This window comes from Schistocerca serialis, chromosome 5, assembly GCF_023864345.2.
Source record: "Schistocerca serialis cubense isolate TAMUIC-IGC-003099 chromosome 5, iqSchSeri2.2, whole genome shotgun sequence".
Taxonomy (NCBI): Eukaryota; Metazoa; Arthropoda; class Insecta; order Orthoptera; family Acrididae; genus Schistocerca; species Schistocerca serialis.
In genome coordinates, this window is record NC_064642.1 from 141,108,791 (window position 1) to 141,125,625 (window position 16,835).

Below are 16,835 nucleotides of genomic sequence, written 5' to 3' on the forward strand. Positions count from 1 at the left end.
ACAGGATACTTTCCAGGACTGGATCAGACTCTGAATGTGGCTCTCCAGCAGGGATACGACTTCCTCAAATCCTGCCCTGAAATGAGATCCATCCTTCATGAAATCCTCCCCACTCTACCAAGAGTGTCTTTCCGCCGTCCACCTAACCTTCGTAACCTCTTAGTTCATCCCTATGAAATCCCCAAACCACCTTCCCTACCCTCTGGCTCTTACCCTTGTAACCGCCCCCCGTGTAAAACCTGTCCCATGCACCCTCCCACCACCACCTAATCCAGTCCTGTAACCCGGAAGGTGTACACGATCAAAGGCAGAGCCACGTGTGAAAGCACCCACGTGATTTACCAACTGACCTGCCTACACTGTGAAGCTTTCTATGTGGGAATGACCAGCAACAAACTGTCCATTCACATGAATGGACACAGGCAGACAGTGTTTGTTGGTAATGAGGATCACCCTGTGGCTAAACATGCCTTGGTGCACGGCCAGCACATCTTGGCACAGTGTTACACCATCCGGATTATCTGGATACTTCCCACTAAAACCAACCTGTCAGAACTCCGGAGATGCTACTAACTTGCCCTTCAGTATATCCTCTCTTCTCGTTATCCGCCAGGCCTCAACCTCCGCTAATTTCAAGTTGCCGCCACTCATACCTCACCTGTCTTTCAACAACATCTTTGCCTCTTTGCTTCCGCCTCGACTGACATCTCTGCCCATACTCTTTGCCTTTACAAATTTCTGCTTGTGTGTGTGTGTGTGTGTGTGTGTGTGTGTGTGTGTGTGTGTGTGTGTGTGTGTATACCTGTCCTTTTTACCCCTTAGGTAAGTCTTTATGCTCCCGGGATTGGAATGACTTCTTACCCTCTCTCTTAAAACCCACATCCTTTCGTCTTTCCCTCTTTCCTGATGAAGCAACCATTTCTTGCGAAAGCTTGAATTTTGTGTGTGTGTTTGTGTGTCTATCGACCTGCCAGCGCTTTTGTTTGGCAAGTCTCATCATATTTGTTTTTAGATATATTTTTCCCACGTGGAATGTTTCCCTCTATTTAGAGGGAAACATTCCACGCAGGAAAAATATATCTAAATATATCTATATTAGATATATTTTTCCCACGTGGAATGTTTCCCTCTATTTAGAGGGAAACATTCCACGCAGGAAAAATATATCTAAAAACAAAGATGATGTGACTTACCAACTGAAAGTGCTGGCAGGTCGACAGACACACAAACAAACACAAACATACACACAAAATTCAAGCTTTCGCAACAAACTGTTGCCTCATCAGGAAAGAGGGAAGGAGAGGGAAAGATGAAAGGATGTGGGTTTTAAGGGAGAGGGTAAGGAGTCATTCCAATCCCGGGAGCGGAAAGACTTACCTTAGGGGGGAAAAAAGGACGGGTATACACTCGCGCGCACACACACACATATCCATCCACACATATACAGACACAAGCAGACATATATATATATATATATTTGGAAATCCATATGTCTAATAAGTTAAGTGCTGCACTGTCACAAGATTTTAATGATTGCAGACTAAGAAAGGCATTAAGGTATGTAGGGGGGGGGGGAGGGAGGGAGGGAGGGAGGGAGGGAGGGAGGGAGGGACAGCCACTCTAGCGTTCCTTTACATGCGAGTGGAACACATGAGAAACAAATTAATAACCACGCACACTATCCTCATTATACAGGAGTTTGTGAAGTCCCAAAGGGAAGAGAAGAGATTGGGGGTACAGGTGTATTTTGATCATTTGATGAAGTTAATGTTTTTTATGATGTTACATGTGTATGATTAACTGCCACTGACTTCTCATAAACAAAGCAAAATCATCTTACATCATCTCTGCAGAGATGGGATGTGAAGCAAATTGTGTACAAGTGGTGCCATAACTGACTGCAGGTTTAATGCCAAAACTACAGTTGAGAAATAGGGTTAGACTAATTGTGTGAGGTATAAAGTGAATGTAGAGTCAGGTCACATTGAAGCCCAGGAACCAAATGGAGGTCACCTGAGGCTCATCTGCAACTCCCATAACCCAGCCCCCAGCTGACTTTGTAGGGAGCTGATAAAGTGATGTACCTTCCAGACCAGTGGAGGAAGAGGAAATTAATAAAAGCACAGTACATATCAGAAAGACACAGACGATATAAAACAAGACAAAATAATTTTGAAACATTCTAAGATATTCAGCCACGTGGCATCGGAAGAATGATGCAACATTTCAGCAAGCTGATCTGTTGCCAATTTCAGGTGGTCCCAATGACCAATACGTCTTCCTCTGGGTGCTGTCTTTTACACCCACTCTCTCCTGCTGCTGAGCTATTGTCCACAGCTACAAAAGGGTTAGTGGTGAAGAATATCATTATGCAGGATGAAGCCATTGGTCAGATGAGTGTGTCCAATACAGAGCCGGCATAAAATAGTGGAATCCCTTTGAGATGAGTGGCAGGAAGAATGTCACACAGCAGTGGCCTCCGTGACAATACATTGTTTCAGCTTTGATAGGCCAGGTATTGCAGATGAGCTCGTGAGTTCATAGGTTAGGCCTCAGTACCACCACTGCCAGAAGTCACCTCCTTGGCTAGGCGATCACCCATCTCTCTTTTTTGGTATTCCCACAGGACTTTGCACACAGAAGGTGACAACTGAATGGACAATGTGGCTGCTACCACGTAGAAGATCATGGACAGTAGACACTATTTGGTGATGACAATAGCATTGATTAACAGCCTAAAAATGGCTCATTTGGTCAGCGTATATCAAGAATCGGTCATGGCCTTACTTCTTGATAAAACTGAGGCGTCTGGCAAAAGCCAAAATTGTGAAGACACTACGTCTCTGGCAGAGACCACAATTACTAATGATCAACATATGTACAAGAATATCCTTCAAATATCTTTATAGTCATCTGTGTGAATAATTTTGGTACCTCAATACTCAGATACCAGAGAGGAAGATGTGTTGATGGCCAAAGGAGGAAATGGGAAGTTTAAGGACAATGGGATAGGTCTAGCTGAATCTGCAAATAGGTACCCTTCATGGAGAAGGATGTGAAGTAAAGTCATAGGAGAAAGATATGATGTGAAGTCATATGATGAATACTGTCAAGTGGGGAGGGAAAAAATCTCTACAGAGGATTTCCATTGAAACTGTAATCTGGAGTTCTGTCCTAGATCAAGTGTGGGGAGGGAAACAATCCAATAATCCGATACTTGGGAGGTTACAGGATTGGCAGCGAGTGGGAGCATAGATCAGCAGTAGCTGATGGTGATGAAACCATAAGGGTAGGATCTCACACTGACAGAACACTTGGCTCTTTTAGGAAGCTCAGGTGGCAAGCCTTATCCCACAATGGCGAACTGGGTCTAGCAATCACAATGCTAATGTTGCTGCCCAACCAAATACCCAGCATCCATAGTACAACCATGATAAAACTAGAGCCCTATGAACGTGTAACAGAGTGGAGTGATCCATGACCCAAGAGGTATGACAGAGAAATTTGCACGCATCTAGTTTTGAGATGACATGGAGCCGTCAAAATATTTTATCATCAAAAGGTGGGCATGTGAAGTGGGATTACACAACTACCTTGGGACACTGGATTCCTAGGGAAAGTTTCACATCTGAGGTGATTTTAATGCTACAACAAAACTGCAGGACCAATGTTTTGACATGGGGGAAATGAAAGCCATGGTCTTGGACACAAAACAAATCATTTCATATGACTCCTTAGAGTTTTGTCACTACATGTGAGTCATGGACTGAGAGCTGAACCAAATGCAAAAGTCATCTATATACGGAGAAGTAGTAAATGTTGTTCTCATTGGTCCACAAATCAATGGGGTTCACTGTTCTATAGCGACTATGGGGAAAATGAAGTGTGTTCCGACTAATTATGAAGAATCGGTGGAACAACATGTTTTAGGTAAATGACAGTAAAGTGACATAAATCCACAGTCATGGAGCGTGCTCAAGTACGATGACGCCAGGAGGTGTCATACAATTTATGTAGAAGCGAGTTGTCACAATCATTAAATAAAAAAATACGTCAATATCCACAGTGACATTAGCAAATGCAAGTTAAGATTCTAGGAACACTTTAAAAGAATGAACCCAGACATATTTACAAAACAGAGTCTAATTCTTTGACAACAGAAGCCAAAACGAATATAATGAAATGAATTGGCAAGATCAAGAATGATCTGAAATTGACAGGAATTACAAAAGAAAATGTCCAAAGGTGCAACACCTACACGTCCAAAATTCACAAATGGCAAATGATCAAGAAGGAAAACCAAAGAAGAAGACTATTGTAACATGTATGAATAGAGAAAGGATGCCTGCAGGACGAGAATGAAAGAAACATGGGCACAAAGGGAGGCAAATGCCCACTTGTAAGTTCTTTGCATAGTCCTATGGGGCTTGTTCACAAATAATAATGTGGGAAGAAATAAATTTTGAAAGAATGAGTTACTTAACACAAATATTAGGGTAAATGTCTGGCCCAATGCAAGAAACATAACTGGTTATGTGAAAAACAGAACACAAAAACTTACTGACTGTCTCTGAAGAAATTCAATGTGATCTTGTTAACAGCGAAGGCTACACAAGTTGAATATCTTTATTCACACGAACTCTTGGGCAATGCACCCTCCATCAAGGGGTAGAAACAAAAAGTTCAATTAGCATTACTAAACAATTATGAGGCATGTTTCGCAAAAGGCTGTAGAACACTGTCCTCAGAATAAGACACACCATCAAAATATTTTCTCAGAAATATTGGATGGTTGGTTGGTTGTTTGAGGTGTAAGGGACCCAACAGCGAGGTCATCAGTCCCTTGTTTCAAATATACTCCATTCTGCTAACGAGACATCTCAGAAAAGTCAGAACAATAAAACGGAAAAAGGGAAAAACGTAAAAGGGCAGTCACGTTGTCATTGGTAAAAACAAATGAGGGAAGTTGGCAAGAGAAACGAACCCAACACTATGCCGAAGCAGCATAGGCAAGACCACCTGTGACTTAAAAGGTACAACTGCTATAATGCAGAAAGTACGTATGGGAATAGAAAGACTAGCCAAGCCTTAAAAAGAAGGGGTAAAAACAGAGTAAAAGGGGAAGAAAAGAGGATTCCAGTCAGGGAGGTGAATCGGGAATCTCTGAACACTGCCTACAGTGGGAGAAACCCAAACACTCACCGCCCTGCCCCAACACCAGAGAGAGATTAAAAACTTTAAAACTGAGAATAAAAACCACTCTCCCGGAGGAAACCGAGAACCAGAGAGACCATCCGCGAATCGTCAGCCAACATCAAAGGTAAAGTGTGGGGGAGTATGTACTTAACACGCAGAGCTAAAAGAAGGGGGCATTCAACCAAAATATGGGCCACTGACTGGAAGGCTCCACAACCACAAAGCGGGGGTGGCTCATCACGCAAAAGAAAACCATGGGTCAGCCTGGTATGGCCAATGCGGAGACGACACAGTGTAGTCGAGTCCTTTCGGGAGAGGCGAAAGGAAGAACGCCATGGGCCTGGTGTCACCTTAATTGCACGAAGTTTATTAGACAGTGGAGTAGCCTCCCAAGAATTGGCCCATGACTGTGCGAAGTGGGATTTGATGTGAAGCCGTAAATCCGCTGCAGGAGGGGTTACGGAAAACGGGGGGTAAGTAACTGCTCCCCCAGCCAAACGATCAGCGAGCTCATTACCCGGGATACCCACATGGCCAGGGACCCAAAGGAAGTCAATAGAACAAGCAGCACGGTGAATATCAGCGAGATGGTCATGGATGGCAGAGACCAATGGATGGCGCGAAAAACAGCGGTCAATAGCAAGAAGGCCACTCATCGAGTCCGTACATAACAGAACGCGATTGTGTTGGGATTGTTTAATAAAGGTAAGGGCCCGGGAAATTGCCATCAATTCCGCAGTAAACACCCCACATGTAGGTGGCAGCAGATGATTTTCCGTTCCAACAGAGGACGTGAAGGCATACCCAGCATGATCAGCAGATTTAGAGCCATCAGTGTAAAAAACAACAGCATCCCGAAACTCCCACAAAATTTGGCGGAAAGAGGAACGGAACACCACCGGGGGGATGGAATCTTTCGGTCCGCGGCGGAGATCCATCCGAAGTAGAGGCCGAGGAACTAACCAAGGAGGGGTGGAGGGGAGGGAGCGAGGAAGACAGGACAAAGAAGGAAGCTGAAAATGACGGTAAAGAGACGCAAGGCGCAGTCCAACCGGTAAACCCGCCCGAGGGCGGGAGTCGGGTGGGCGACGTCCATGGTCTGGGAACAGGATAGAATAGGAAGGGTGAGTGGGAGAAGAACGGATAGTGAGGGCATAAGACACCAGAAGCTGGGACCGCCGAACAGAAAGGGGGGGGGATCCCAGCTTCAACCAGGAGACTATCAACAGGGCTAGTAGGGAAGGCACCGGTGGCCAAACGGATACCACGATTGTGGACTGGATCCAGCAAGTGCAGTGTGGAAGGAGCAGCTGAACCATAAACTTGACAACCATAGTCCAAACGAGACAGAACGAGAGCACGATAAAGACGGAGGAGGAGGGAACGGTCCGCACCCCAAGAGGAGTGGGCAAGGAAGCGAAGGACATTGAGTTTACGGAAACATCCTACCTTCAGGAGTCTGATATGGGGCAGCCAAGTGAGCTTGTTGTCGAAAAGAAGACCCAGGAAACGAAACTGTGGGACCACAGGCAATCGTTGTGCGTCGAGTTAGAGCTCCGGATCAGGGTGGACCGTAGTACGGCGACAGAAGTGGACCACCCGCGATTTTAAAGGAGAGAATTGAAACCCGTTTGAGTGGGTCCATGCAGAGGCACGCCGTATAGCCACCTGGAGCTGCCGTTCTGCAGATGCCATCGAGGAGGAACTAACCCAAATGCAGAAATCATCCACATACAGGGCAGGAGCTACCAAGGGACCGACAGAGGCCACAAGTCCATCGATAGCAATGAGGAAAAGAAGGACACTCAAGACAGAACCCTGTGGGATGCCCGTCTCCTGGGTCCGTGGAGAACTAAAAGCAGTACCAACTCGAACTCTGAATGACCGATGGAGCAGGAACTGGCGGATAAAAATCGGGAGTGGGCCCCGAAGACCCCACTGATGAAGGGTTAGTAAGATGTGATGGCGCCAGGCCGTGTCATAGGCCTTGCGAAGGTCAAAAAACACTGCAACCAAATGGCGGCGCTGGGAAAAAGCCTGCCGAACTGCGGATTCCAAGCGAAGTAAATGATCGATTGGAGATCGTCCCTCTCGAAAGCCACACTGGTAAGGGGACAATAGATCCCGAGATTCGAGGACCCAAGTGAGCCGACGGGCTACCATCCATTCAAGTAACTTACAAACAACATTGGTCAAACTAATTGGCCGATAGCTGTCAACAGATAGGGGGTTCTTACCAGGCTTAAGGACAGGAACCACAATGCTATCCCTCCACTGAGAAGGGAAGTCACCCTGGAGCCTGATACGGTTAAACACCCGAAGAAGATGTTGCCGTTGTGGAGCACTGAGATGTTGAAGCAGTTGGTTATGAATGGAATCTGGGCCAGGGGCCGTATCATGAGAAGAAGATAGAGCAGAAAGAAATTCCCATTCAGTAAAAGGGTCGTTGTAAGATTCTGGCTCACAAGTGGTGAAACATAAGGTGAGAGCTTCAGCCTGCTGTTTTTGATGAAGGAAAGCAGCTGGATAGGAGGCTGACGCTGATGCCACTGCAAAATGGGTCGCAAGATGTTCTGCGAGAACTAATGGGTCCGTACAAATGCCATCTGGGAGGTGAAGGCCTGGGAGGGTGGACTGCCGATGGCAACCTTGGAGAGAGCGAAGTGTAGCCCATACCCGTGACAGAGGGACAGTGGAACCAAGGGAAGAAATGAATCGTTCCCAACATATCCGCTTGCTCTGTTTGATTAAATAACGGGCTTTAGCGCGAAGGCGTTTAAAGGTAGTAAGGCTGGCTACGGATGGGTGCCTCTTGAAGTGTTGCAAAGCTCGACGGCGATCACGGATGGCAATGGCAATGGCCGTACTCCACCACGGGACTTGCCGGCGACGAAATGGTCCAGATGAGCGCGGGACAGCAAGGTTAGCAGCGCGAACAATCGCGTCAGACACGTCACGTAGGACGTCATCAATACAACCCGACAAAGAGGGAGAAAACTCGACCTGTGCAGTGTATAGAGGCCAATCGGCGCGGTGGAAAGACCAACGAGGTAATCTGTCCATCGGGGAGCGGGAAGGGAGCGTGATAATCAACGGGAAATGGTCACTATCACAAAGTTCGTCGTGTGGCGACCAGTTTAATGAAGGGAGGAGAGAGGGAGAAGAAAGAGAAAGATCAATGGCAGAAAAGGTACCATGACCAGCACTGAAATGAGTAGGGGAGCCATCATTAAGAAGGCACAGGTCGTGGTCTGCAATAAATTGGTCTATAAGAAGACCTCGTCGAGATGGAAGAGCACTGCCCCACAAAGGATGATGAGCATTAAAATCCCCAAGGAGGAGAAAGGGAGGAGGAAGTTGCTGAAGAAGGGTGGTTAAGGCAGCAGGTGTAAGTGTCCTGTCAGGAGGGAGATAAAGATTGCAAACTGTGACTGCAGGGTCTAAGTGGACCCTAACAGCAACCGCTTCCAATGTAGTTTGGAGAGGAATCCACGTGCTAGCAATGTCTGTACGGACCAACGTACAAACGCCACCAGAAGCCCGCAAGGGTCCGACCCGATTTCGACAGAAAACACGGAACCCACGGAGGGTCGGTGAGTGAGCATCAGTAAAATGAGATTCCTGGAGAACCACACAAGCTGCAGAGTAGGACGAAAGAAGGGATTTCAATTCCGGAAGGTGACGATAGTAGGCATTACAATTCCATTGGAGAACCACAGAATGATGGGTTAAAGGAGGGCGGAACACGCTAAAACCAGTCATACCGCCGGGTCCCCACCCGTCACCGACAAGGAGGGGGCGACATCCATGAACGACAGGTCAGAATCCGGTTGTGAAGTCGGGGAAGGGACCTCCGGTGACACCAGAGGCTCTTTGTCCCGGGACTTATGTTTCTTCTTCTTTTCAGGCTGAGAACGAGGAGGGCTGTGTGGCATAATGGAGCCAGCTGCAGCAATATCAGGAACAGAAAGAGACCGGGTGACCTGCGGGCCCACAGCCCGCGGCTCTCGCGGTCGCCGCGCGGCAGCAGACCTTTGACCTGGAAGGTGCCGGGAAGGGGCATCTCTGGAGAGGTGCCCTTGACCGGCAGACGCCGAAGGAGTGGGACACTTCTCCGGCTGGGGAGGGGGAGCAGCGCCCAGAGGAGAAGGTGTGGGAGCCGCAGGGGAGGGGGGGAGGAGAGGGGTCCGGGATGGGGGTAAGGAAGGGGGAGGAAGGGGTGAAGATGTAACCAAGGCGTAACTAGATGTCATGGACACAGGGTGCAGTCGTGCATATTTCTTACGGGCCTCTGTGTAGCTTAAACGATCGAGGGACTTATACTCCTGTATCTTTTTTTCTTTCTTATATACTGGGCAATCTGGTGAACGTGGAGAATGACTACCATGACAATTTACACATACAGGAGGGGGAACACAGGGACTCCCCTCATGGAGTGGACGTCCACAGTCACCACAGAGAGGGTCCTGAGAACAGCGAGAAGACATGTGGCCAAAACGCAAGCACTTAAAACACCTCATAGGAGGTGGGATGTACGGCTTCACATCACAACGATACACCATAATCTTAACTTTCTCAGGAAGGGTATCCCCTTCAAAGGCCAGGATAAAGGCACCAGTATCAATACGATTATCTTTAGGACCCTTCTGAACACGCCGAACAAAGTGAACACCCCGCCGTCCGAGATTGTCCCGAAGTTCCTCATCAGTTTGAAGGGTGAGGTCCCTGTGAAAAATCACACCTTGTACCATATTTAGAGACTGGTGAGGGGTACTGGACACAGGAATTGTGCCAAGATGGGTACAGGCACAAAGGGCCGCAGATTGGGCAGCTGAAGCGGTTTTTATCAGCAACGAACCCGACCGCATCTTGCTCAGGGAGTCCACTTCGCCGAACTTGTCTTCAATGTGTTCCACAAAGAATAAAGGCTTGACACTGGTGAAAGTATCCCCATCAGTCCTGGTGCAAACTAGATAACGGGGGAAAGGTTTTGCCCCTAGACGACGGGCCTGACCCTCTTCCCAGGGGGTAGCCATGGAAGGGAAGGCCGAAGGGGCAAGAGAAGCAGCACTTGAGGAATCAGTACCACGCAGAGAGACGGCCGCAGAAGAACGGCCAGAGTTTTGGACCCGTATGCGTTTCATCTGCATAGCGTCCGCCCTGATACCACCCACTCCGATCAGGGGCTCTCCTCACGGGCGCCACCCAGCCACAGCAAGGGCCGCCTGGCACGGCGGCCATTGCCGGGAGTTCCGATGCTCCAGGATGACGAGCAACCACTCCAAGGCATGCATGAGGAGGTCACAGCTCAGGTATCAGAAGTGTGATCCCTGTGTGTTCAGGGGGCTCAACCAAAAGGGTACATAGCGACCCCACCACACGGGCTGGCTACCGTGCTGGCTATGCACCCTAGCATCAAACAACGACGTGAAAGAAAAGGTGGAATGTACTAGGAGGGCGCACGTCGGAGACACTAGGTAAGGTGCTCTTCCCCAAATGGCTCACACTACGGAGGAGAAATTTTGTAATGGAGGTCAAACCCCAGAGGGGGACCAAGGAATGCCAAAAGGAGGAGACTATTACGCAACAAAGCCGGAGTGTAAAACCAACAGAACCAAGAGGATAGCGTGGCCAACATAAACAAGGACACCAATAGAGGGAGAGGAGAGGGCGAGGGGAAAGGAGCATGGAGGGGAAAGGAGGGGAAGGGAAAGGAAATGCAGCCCGGGAGAGAAAGAAGGCTGCAATGGCTCGGGGCCCCGTGCTCGCCACGCACGTATCCACAAAAGAGTTGTGGACCCCCTGGGGGGAGAAATATTGGAAAGTGAGATACTTCCACAGAGATTCTGAAATGGATGTCATTCCTTTGTCTCCTATTGGTCACATTGGATCATAACATGCAACAGTAAAATGAAAATAAAATTAATATGGTCTGCATTCAATGCTGATTTACAAATAAAAGTAAAGTTATTGTACAGCAATCCTCCTTGACACATCACCTTAAACTCGAAAAAAAAAACAGCCATTAAACTCCCTGTCACTAAATTAACTAATAGGCTTGTACACCATTTGTTCCTTTTCTGCCTCTCGTCTACATCGAAACTGCTTATGTGATGATATAGATAATTTGAGAGGCTAACGAGTCAACTACTTCAGTTTTGTTAAGTTAAGATATCAGTTTTTACCTCTAACATCATAAACAAATTTGTTTTGATCCTACCTTGAAGACAGTGCTCCAGATAATTTTCCTGTCAATGTCTAGTACCCCATTTCCTTCTTTTACCAAATAAAGTCATCTCTAATTCATAAATGTACAGTTTCTTTATAGTTATGGGAATATATGAAGATTGGCGGAGGACAGAAGGAAGGAAAGCAGGTTAAGGTTAAACATCATGTCCACGACTACATCATCTGTCCTAGAGAAAAAGCTGGAGTATGAGAAGGATGAGTAAAATAGATTTACAGTAATGCGAGGAATTATACATGGTGTATCAAAAGGAATCTTCCAATTAAAAAAAAAATGGTAACTATTACGTTATTTGTGTTTTTGTGTGTGAACAACGTACTGTCGGAAAGAGCAAGAACTCAAATTTTACATGGTTTCTGTTAGATAGCAGTAGTGTGCGCCCACTTCAGTTCTAGTAAAAATTGTGTCGGAACTACAGGAAGTATTTTGTGTTCCATGTTTTGTGCAGTGTGGGTCAGTAATAACTGCTCAGCATGACTTTTGTACTAGGTATGGTGTGGATCCTCCTACAGCATAGAGTGTTAGACAGTGGCATGAACAATTCTGAGAAACACGTTTGTGTAAAGGCAAATCGCTGGGCCATCCCTGAATGTCTGACACAGATGCTGAATACATCCGCCACAGTTTCACAAGGAGTCCGCAGAAATCCGTTTGCCATACAGCTTGACAAATCTACATGCCCCGATGTCTATCTGGTGCGTGCGTGTTGATGTTTACATATGAAGCCATACAAAATTCAGCTACTTCAAGCTCTTTGTGAAGGTAACAAACAACAATGTGGTGTTCTGTAATTTTGTGCTTGGCAAGATGGAGGATGACAGTTTTCTTCGATGCTTAGTGTTAAGTGATGAGGCAACATTCCATTTAACCGCCAATGTGAACCGTCATACTGTGAGACTATGGGGTGTGCAACAACCACATGAAGTTGTACAACATGAGAGGGACTCTTCAAAACGTAATGTGTTTTGTGCAGTTTCACAGGAAAAGGTGTATGGTCCATTTTTCTTTGCCGGGAACACTGTTACAGGAAGCACATGTCTTGATACGCTTGAGAATTTCCTTTTCCCAGTCTGACACTGATTCAAATGATTTAATTTATCAATAGGATGAGGCACCACTGCACTGTCATCTGCAAGTGCAGGAATTTTTAAATCATAGGATTACTGAACGATGGATCGGTCACGAATGGACCAAATGATTCAGCCTTACATTACTGGCCTCCGAGGTCACTGGACCAGACTGTATGTGATTATTTCTGCAGGGTTTTATGAAAGACTATGTGCCTCTGTTACCAACAACAATGAATGAACTGAGGCATCACATAACAGCAGCTGTGGAAGCAGTAACTCAAGACATGCTCGCTGCAGTGTGGAAACAAACTGAATTCTGCGTTGACGAATGCCATGCATCTCAAGGGAGACTTACTTAACAGCTATTGGGGGGGGAACTTTCTTGAATTTCCCGTTCATCAAAAAAACAAAATTCATAGTATATCTTTATTAGTTTCAGAAACACAGACATGCCAAATCAGATGATTCTTTTTGATACACCCTGTACTATATGCCATATCAGTCAATAATATAATTCTGCCACTACTCCCCATCACGTACATTGAATGTTGGGTGGTGGCTTTTGTCCTACAGCATGTGTAACAATGTTGCTATCGCAGGCATTAAGCGAGTCAAAAAATGCGTGGACAAATATGCCTTGCAGCTAGTGGATACTTCTTAAACAACTACATTTTTAGTTACCTGTAAGTTGCATCAGTGTTTTGTTGTTCACATACTGGACATATTTCAGAAATACAATCTATTTCCAGTAGTCAGACTATTACCCACACTTTAGTGTACAAATGGCACAGACTTACAAAAAATTTTCATTTTACAGATGTGAAATCGGTTTTTCCAGAAGTCAATGCTATTTGTATACAAATTTTTAAGTGTTATTGTTCAGTAGGATAATAGTTAAGAATAAAATCCATTTCCAAAACACATCTGGTACATGAACAACAATACACTGATAGACCTTAAAGATATCTAAAAATATTTAACAGACAATCATAAGCAGAAACTGAGCCCCTACATGGACGATGCTGCAGCACTGTAAATGGCAGGTTTGAGTAGCAGATGCAAGCAGTGCAAGATTCCAGTGTGTAAACTGGTTACACCTAACTCTCAAAGCTGAACGCATCAGGCATCCATTTTCAATCTTACTCACGAGCCTTGCTTACATGAATCAGTATGCTTCCATAAGGAACATAGACAATCATTCTATCTTTATTTCTGCTCTCAGTTTAATTTTTAAGAGTCAATTGACAAATCACCACTTTGGAAATTACAAACTCATTATGATGCTGAAAAGAATTAATGTTTGGGCTATGAGCTAAAGGAAGGAAGTAGAAATATCAGTATCATCTACTTTGGAAGTGTAAGGAGGATTGATCACATCATTCAATCTTTGTGATTGGGTAATATTCCCATGACATCAGTTACTAGCACTTTACCGTTACTGACTACAATGGTCACTGACAGGCCAAATCATCATCATCATCATCATCATCATCATCATCATCATCATCATTGACAACAACAGTAGCCTCAGGCTGGGTCTGTTTGGAACATAAGCATCATAACCTAGTCCTGTTTTCCCACTATCTGACTATCCGACTGTGCTCACTCTGGTCCAGTCCTTGGTCTTTCTTCTACCCCCCCCCCCCCCCCCCCCACCCCCCACTTTTCAGCCACTGTCCCCCTTGGTCTGGAATCTTCTTAGTTTCCATTCTCTTTAAGTGGCCGTATCAACTTAGCCTTGATGTTTCTGTCCTACTGTGCAAGGGTTCCTTTTTCACTACTTTCCTTACTGTTTCATTTCTTATCCTTTCTCTACCCCGTAAGCAGATTACAGGCACATGACATGAAGTTCCTCAGAATTAGGACAGGAGTAACATGGAGACAGAGAAGAAGAGGAATGAAAGGGAGAGGCCACATGACCTGTCAGCTGACAACTCTAATTAAACTGATGGTTGTATTTGGTAACAAAGGATCAGTAAGTGCTAATATCACTAATTACTTCATGAATAAAAAATATAACTAAATTCATACCATTCATACCATGATTATTTGTAGCCAACTTAGACCGTGTCAACGAATCACCTCGTGGTGGAGGTAATGGAGGTGGTTCATCTGTGTCATCTTCATCTGCTGAAGTCTCCTCTGTTGAACCATCATGATGGTTCAAAGATGTGTCCTCCACATTATTGTAATCATGCTGAAAACCACAAATTACTACTGTCAATTACAAGATCGTATCTCTCTTACAATCAAGGAAAGGAGAAAGTGTGAAAGGAAACATCAGCAGAGATGACAACATTAAATATCATTTATAGTCACACGAAAATTCTAAAGAATATTCTTCAAGTTGTGATACAAGTCATAATATACTTCACCAAACTGGCAAGTACAGTTAACATATATAACTTTTATTTCAATTAGTTACTTGTGTAAACTACATTGGAACACTCACCAAAGGATTGTTGTTAATTAGTTTCTTCGCACCTTCAATAATTGCCAAGTAAGAAAATCTTAACTGATCCGGCGTCTGAATGAGGCCCATACGAAACTTCCGCATTTCCAGTAGCACATCCACAACATTTACTGAGTCGAGACCATTCTCCTCAATCTTACATTTAGAAAGAAGATAATTGTTAGACATTAAGGACACTATGTAGTGAACACAATTATAAGAAGAAAAAGACATAAACATAGTCTAGCTTTTCTGGAGCAGTGCACAAATCTGTAAAGCTTTGAATTAGTGGTGCTAGGAAATAACAACAACACCAACAACAATAATAATAATAGCCATGTGCTGAAGCAGGTAGCAAACACAATGAGTAAACTACAATCCGGCATCAATTTTACACATTACTAGCCTAGTGCCCGCTGCTTTGTGTGCAGTCTGTATGGTCTGCACAGATGTTTTTGATTTTCTTTAAGTGATTTTTTATGTTGTTCACTAACTGCAACACCTAAACTTTTCACGCTAATTAAGACCATAGAAGGGTGGTCTTTTCCAAATGTATTTCTGGCCAAAAAGCAATTCTAGTAGGTGGTTTTTGTTAGTCAAGCCTTTTGAGTACCTGTGGTGATATTTAAATATAAACTTTCATGGATATTTCTTTATGTCTAACAGAAGTGAAATACCATGTAACTAGATAGATAAAAAATCTACTCACCAAGCAACACCAGGAAAACAAATTTTCATATATTTATCTTGAATTTTTTTTTAATATAATGAAATATTTTCCTAAAAATTTTCGTCACCTATTTCACCCTCTTGGGGTTTAATTTCCAAGCACAGTGACAGACACTTTTTCATTTTAATTTCAAACAGAGAAGTCAAATACAAATTTTCATAGACACTGCTTTGAATATGCTTTCATAATAAAATATTTTCATAAAAATTTTCATCCCCCATTTAACTCCCTTAGGGTGTTAGTTTCTATAAACACTGAAACACTTTTTTCTAATTTCTAACTGAGAAGTCAAATATCAGTTTTCATTACCTGTATCTTCACAAATGCTTTAGTAGTTCTTCGATAATTATTTGTTTACAAAAAACTTTCACCCACCATTTTATCCTGTTAGTGGTTGAATTTCCAAAAATGCTGAAACTATTTTTTTTTTTTAATTTCTGACTCAGAAATCAAATATCAATTTTTGTAGTTCTAGCTTCAAAACTGTGTTAATAGCGACATATTTTCAAAAAGCCTTTCCATCCCATTTTCACCACCTTATGAGTGGAATTTTGAACAATCCCTCCTTAAACAATGCCTACAGTATAAGATCAAAATCCTCTGCAAATTTCAAGTTACTATCCGTAGTGGTTTGGACTGGGCGGTGATGAGTGAGTGAGTGAGTGAGTGAGTGAGTGAGTGAGTCAGTCCATTGCCTTTTATATACAGACATTAAGTGCACTGTGTGTATTAGACTGCATAATAGACGTGACAATACTGGCCATTCGTGTCAGTTAAATCTCATGCAATATGACTAAGAAATATCCATGGATAAAAGTACTATGGCAAAGTACTTTTACATTACTTATTACATATGCATTTAACAATAAAGATTTAAATACTGTATTATAAGAGCTACCAGAATGTAATGCACTGCATTTTTTTCTCAGCTGGAAACAGTGCTATGAATGCGAAACATTACGTATGTATTATTTGAAGTCTCCTGAGTGCACGCACCAAGTTTCCATCACTTCTGACAGATAACGTAGCTGCACAACATATCAAAATGGCGTCTGTAAGTGATGTACCTTACAGGCAACACACCGTCATTGAATTTCTCACTGCAGAGAAAGAAACTGTGGGGAATATTCACAAATGCTC

General features: G+C 44.3%; 1 protein-coding gene across 5 annotated transcripts in view; it reads right to left on the minus strand.

Moving 5' to 3' along the window:
• Positions 1-16,835, minus strand: part of LOC126482374 (tyrosine-protein phosphatase non-receptor type 2-like) — a 75,583-nt gene that overhangs the window by 22,356 nt on the left and 36,392 nt on the right. For 4 of the 5 annotated variants that reach the window (XR_007587640.1, XM_050106468.1, XM_050106466.1 and 1 more), the window contains exons 6-7: positions 14,966-15,121; positions 14,545-14,710 (exon numbers count right to left, since the gene is read on the minus strand). Coding sequence is in view for 4 of the 5 variants with exons in the window: in XM_050106468.1 (XP_049962425.1) it covers positions 14,545-14,710; positions 14,966-15,121 (322 nt within the window). In the remaining variant the exon portion in view is untranslated. The remainder of the gene's footprint in view (positions 1-14,544; positions 14,711-14,965; positions 15,122-16,835) is intronic. The other variant, XM_050106467.1, reaches the window with a different exon arrangement.